The 6,065-nt window shown below is 40.6% G+C and overlaps 1 protein-coding gene across 1 annotated transcript in view; it reads left to right on the top strand.

Moving 5' to 3' along the window:
- Positions 1–210: 210 nt before the first annotated feature.
- ipmkb (inositol polyphosphate multikinase b) overlaps positions 211–6,065 on the top strand; it is an 18,280-nt gene continuing 12,425 nt past the window's right edge. Inside the window, exon 1 of the mRNA XM_035671725.1 lies at positions 211–1,516. Within this exon, the coding sequence (XP_035527618.1) occupies positions 1,279–1,516 (238 nt within the window). The 5' untranslated portion in view covers positions 211–1,278. The remainder of the gene's footprint in view (positions 1,517–6,065) is intronic.

Genomic DNA, 6,065 nt, shown 5'->3' on the forward strand with positions numbered 1-6,065 from the left:
TTTTAAAAGTGCTATCAAATAAAGTTATTATTATTATATTATTATAATAAAATAAAACAAAGACAAAGTTATTATAAAAGCTTAAAAGATTCGAGGCTTTTGAGATTCAGAACTGGAACCAGAACCCCCAGCAAGAGTGCTGCCGCAAAGCTATGAAGAGGTGTGTTTTGCGACAGTAATGGCAAGTGTCGCAAACGAGTGGGAGGCTTTGGGCGCTGTTCGTTACGTAGAGAGGTAGCCGCCTACACTGCTCTGGATATCTATGGCTGAGGAGCAGTCTACCGACCTCTTTTAATAACATGGATTATAGACCGACATTACATCGTTTTTGTGCTCGTCCTCAGCGCGTAGGCCTTCGTCCTGAAGGCGATCGCACGGCGGGTGTGATGTCCCTCTGGTGTGCTGGATTGTGACGCGAGGACGGGCTCGCTGAGCAGCCTAATGGACAGTATCGATAAGTTAGCTATCAAAGCCTGACTAGCCTCTTTATGCAGTTTCGGGACGCCATTGTCTCATTTTGTTGGCCCTGCCTGCTTTTGTATTTGCTGACTGGAACTGGGTATTACTCTGGAGTGTGTCGTAACATCACCATTACTGACAGACAACAGTATTTACTCATCTGGAGCGAGGAAGTCCAGCTGCGTCAGGCTAGCTGAGGTTGATGAAGACGAAACCGGAAGCTGGGTGATTATGCTTTCACAATAAAGGCGCCCAAAATATTAGTTTTGACTTTGAATAATGGCGTTCGTGATTAGACTGAGCCTGTAACGCTTAAGGAAAACGGCAGCCAAGCTTTTATTAGCACCAAAACTCTCCGTCTTTTTATTACCGCGGTACACTGCAAGATACCTAAGGCTTCATAGGTTTTATTCTGGAAGCTTTGAGCGGAAGTCGCGCCTCATTCTGCTGTGTTTGACGCTGGTTGGAAGAGGGATGTGGCCAGGATGTATTTATGCTGCTGTTCAAGATATGAAAATCATTGAGTCGGCGCTGCTTCGGGAGCCGTGTTTCACCGCCGCACACAGCGGGGGTTACGACAGTTTCGCTGCCTGTCACAGTGCCTGTTGTCGGGGGTCGAAAACTGCGAACGCGTCCGAAGTTGCTGTGCTGGTTTCATCTGGACTGGACTATTTCCATGAATGCTTCTCACCCTCAAGCCCAAACACTTTGTGTGCGTAATAAAAGTATGTGAATCGATACAGTCATATAGTTGACTTTTTTAGTTAATTATTTTCCAGGACTTTTTCTCCCCCCTTTTTTATTTTTTTTATTTTACAAATGTCAACAACTCAGCGTCAAGTAATGATGGAGTCCTCTCTAGCTCTCGGCCGACTGGAACTGACCCCTAGTTCAGCCGCTGTTGGGGTCAGCAGGACCCCGCGGCTCTCCGGCGCTCCCCCCGCCAAAGAGAAGTGCGGCCAACGGCAACTGGGGCCACTCGGCCAGGCTCACCTGAACGGCTGTGTCCCACTGTCACATCAAGTAGCAGGTCACAAGTTTGGAGTGGATAAAGTGGGTAAGTAAACTGGACAAGAGATCTTTTCTTAATCCCCTGCTACGGAAGAGGATTAGGGCCAAATGTGAAAAATGTATTTGAGTTTTGAGGGTAAAGTAAAAACAAAAGTCTCACTTAACTCAAATACATGTTTCATATGTGGCCCTATCCTCTTCTCTACTACCTGCAATCTGAACTTTATTTTGGACCTGGTAGCTGAATGTTGCTTGTCACACCTATATGTGCTGAGGCTGCAGTGGAAAATGAAGCCTACAAAGAACCCACAAAGCGCTTTCTTATCAATATAAACTCAGTCTTCCCCCCACTGTTTGTGGCTGCCACCCATGATGTCTTATTGGAAAATGTTTGTGGGAAGACATCTTAACCTACAAGTGAAAGATGAAAATGGTCTGTTAGAAAGTTGTTGTAGCTCTTGCTCCACCAGGTATGTTAGCTGTCAGCAAGAATGGAGATTGGGGGATACGATTTATGCACATGTCTCACTGTGTCACTGCTAACCAACTACATGTACCAATGTGGGTCCATGCACTGAATCTGATCAGAGTTCATTTGTGGATTCACTTGTACTCATGCACACAGGACACCTGTCATTATCAAAGCCTCCATTGTGTGTTATCAGACAAGGTGTTGAGCTGAATTGATTGTGTGTGATACAGTCAACAGCTGGTGTTGGTTTCAGTACGGCCTCAGATGGATGAGTCATTGCTGGTCAGTCAGTTACCTTGATGAATTGCAGTCTCCTGTAAAGACACATCTTTATATTGTGGGTCAGACAGGATGGTCTTCTCAAGAGTGGCCTGCAGGCAGCAAGGGCAAACCTGTCTGTCCACAAAAGTGTTTGTGTCCTGTTTTACCTGAGCTATCTTCTGCAGTTTCTTCCTTCTTATCCCACCTTCTTCCTATCTTTGTTGTCGTCTCTGTTGAGAAGAAAGATAGGTGTTCAGTACATGTGCAGTACCGATCGGGCACTCGCGAGAAAGTTGCTAAAAGTTTGAGAGCAAGGCAGATATTTGCAGAATGTTGCTGGAGTGCTAGAACAAGAGCCTTCAGCATCTCGCTTGCATGGCAGCTTGGTTATTGTTATTTATTATTTTTTGTTAATGCTAATGAATAAAAACAATTTTCTATAGGGGCGGGTAAAAATATACCTTGGGGCAAGTGGATTTCTACCCGACCAGGCAAGAAAAAAACCGCTGAACCTTCCAGACTTCAGCTCCAAACGTGCTGGGAGTACTTCTACCATAGAATGACTTTGTTATTAGAGGCACGTTACCAAATGCTGTTTTCTTTTGCCCTACATCTTGTGTAGTGTGGACCAAACAACATGACTGAGACCAGCTTTTTAGTTGTGAACAGAACAACAATAATAATAATAATAATAATTTTACATTTTTTTATATTTTAAAAAGGAGTGGATAACCTGAAGTTTTTCCAATGAAGTACATAACAAAATGTAAATAACGATGCCCATCATCAGTATTACTTCTTCAACTTCAACTCTTTGCGAGACCAGAAAAAATAAATGAATACATCAGGTTCAGGTAAGTGCTGCATTACCTGCTGTCAGTCAGAAATCTGGAAATAAGTCAGTGTGAACATCCAGTTGAGTTGAAACAAGACATTTGAAGACATCCCATTGACACTGCCTTTTCATTAAAGGTCCAGTGTGTAACATTTAGGAAGATCTGTTGTCAGAAATTGAATATAATTATCCATAGGTAAGTTTTTATTAGTGTATAATCACCTTAAAATAAGAATGATTTTTTTCTTTTACCTTAGAATGAGCTGTTTACATCTGCAGATGCTGCACGTCACCTTCCATGGACTCCGCCATGTTAAACTGCAATGTTTCTACAGTAGCCCAGATTGGACAAACTAAACACCAATAATGAAAATAATGGTTAGTTGTAAACCTAACACAGATTCAGAACTCCAGTGATTCTTTGTAAACACAGTCATTTAAAGCTCTGTGTTTTGTGAAAATTTGCATTACATTTATTATTTATTATTTATTTATTTGTATTTATTTTTTTTTAAGTGACAACATATGGAGAATGACAGATGGCAGCTTTAAATGTCTCTGGACTCCTACATATACTGTATCTCCTAAATATAGCAGTTAAGTTTAGCAATACAGCAAAGTTGCTGCTTCGAAATCTGTTTGCGTTAACTTACACACGCACATTATTAAAAAGGTTACTGTTAAAGGAATTGAGAGAATCAAATTTCTAAACCATATCAATAATATAATCTAAATGTGTACGTTATTGGGAAGAACATTTCTGTGGTGAATGTCTCCTCTCTGTACACTGTGAGAAAGAAGAAGAAGAAAGCATTATGTGAAACAGTGATTCACTATATTTGACAGCAATATGAAATTATTTCATTTTTTCATTGGGATTAGTAGTGAACAATCAATAACATAGGCCACATAAGTTCAACCTTACAGGCAGTGAAAAGTAGAGCTGTTCTGATACCAGTATCTGCAATTCCTGATACTGCCTAATGTGATCTCTAGGGACAAGTAGTATTGACACAGTATTGAGACTCAGCCAGCAGTATCCTTAACAGTTGTAGAACGGGCTGTGGAATCCTGTCTGGCCTGATCTTCTGTTGACTGAAAATGATCCTGCTCTCTCCTTTTCCCACTGCTCCCTCTCCCCCAGACCATAGATCTTTGTTTAAATGTGTGTTAGTGATGGGCAGTTATTTGTCGTGAATAGCTGAAAGACCACTGACTGAAGCGGTGCTTTCAGCCACGGTTTCTGTTTTACAAGCAGTGTTGAGCAGTAATGGGAATTGCTGATCAAATTTCAGTAATAATATTAGTTACCCTACTGATTTGAAATCCAACAATCCAGTTTTGTAATCAATGCTAGTTTCCAAGATGGAAATGCTTACATTTAAGGGCTAGAAATATTCCCATTCCCGTTGATTTTAACAAACAAAACTAGGTTTTCTCTCTAACTCCCAACAACCGGTCAAGGCAGACAGCCACCCACCTAGAGTTGGGGTCTGCTCAAAGTTTCTACCTGTTAAAAGGAAGTTTTTCCTTGTTACTCTCGCTCATGGTGGGAACTGTTGGGTCTCTAAATAATAGTAGTCTAGTAAATCATTTTATAAGGAGTACAGTCTAGATCTGCTCTGTTTGAAAAGTGTCCTGAGATAACCTTGAATTGAAAAATTGAATTGATTTTAGTCGTGGACAGTAGGCTGCCAGGGACAAAGAACTAGTGAAGCTGAATGAAGTGGCTGGATATGTTGTCGATGATTCTTGGGAAAATAGCGGTCACAGGCAACAGAAGACGTGCTGTTTCCAAAAAACAGAAATTGTCTCGTCATCAGTTTGAGCCAGAATATTTAAGTTATAATAAGTAAAGTTATACAATTATGTGTGAAAAGAGTAAAGAGTAATGAGCCCAACCCTGCTTACAAATGACCCGATTTAGTCTTTGGTTGGATTGAAAAGCTACTCTGTGGCACATCTTGGCTCATCCCTGGTGCAGCTCCAGAAGCGTTCAGAAGTGGGTGACTGGTTGGTTCTTAAACAGGAAGTGTGTAGTTTAAGACTCACAGCAGCAAACTTGATTTGATGTAAAATATCCCACTGAAGGTGCTGCTTTTCACATAGTGCCCTCTCTCTCTTGGATGGTGCTAATTAGCAGGAAGACGTGTGGGCCACTGCGACTTGTGGCCATGGTTACTCTGCAGTTTAGGCACAGAATGGTGTTCTCTAGTGCTTAAGTGGCTCTTTGTTGTCAAAACAACCACAAAGAGGGATGGATATTGTTTTTCATGACTTACTATTTGAGTCAGTTTAACACAAAACCTAACTTTAATGCAATTTGTTTTTAATTTTCTTGTGATCAGGTATTTTGTGTATATCCAATACATCTGTATCAAGATTGATTGCTTAAAATATTACAGCTCATATATTGTTATTGTTATTAAACTCTCAAATAACAATTACAATATCAGTTGGGGTATAATGGCTACTGTAATTTGTCAAGCTTAGGCACACTTGTGGGTGTTAGCTTTGGGGTGTGACTAGAGCTTAGCCTGGCTAGCCCTTTTTGGGGTGTGTGGCTTTACATAACATCTGTAATCCTAGAAAGAAAAAAATCTTAAAGCTGCAGTAGGTTCTTTTTCTAAAAATATATTTTTGTTACAGTTGCTGAATCTTTCACTATATCCTGACAGTAGAACATGAGACAAATAATCTGTGAAAAAATCAGGTTTCTCTTGCTCCTCCTAGTGCATTGGCAAAAATATTAAATAAGGCAAGGTGAAATACAGTAAGCAAAGCGTCCTTTTAAGGCATTTTTTGTGTCATGGTAAACAAACTATGGTGGATAAGTGATGTGAGAGCAGAGAGAATAAATACAGAAGGTTGGCAGTGGAAAAGATTTCCTGATGAATTCTACCTGCCTGAAGTCTGAAAGGTGTTTTGGTCCAATTCAAATCTGGTTTTTCATACTCAACCTGAAATGTTATTTGAAGATTTTTTTAGATGACAAGTGGGTGCTGTTTTCAGATAACAATATAAAAA

This window comes from Morone saxatilis, unplaced genomic scaffold (genome assembly GCF_004916995.1).
Source record: "Morone saxatilis isolate NCDOM2014 unplaced genomic scaffold, NCSU_SB_2.0 Contig1, whole genome shotgun sequence".
NCBI lineage: Eukaryota > Metazoa > Chordata > Actinopteri > Moronidae > Morone > Morone saxatilis.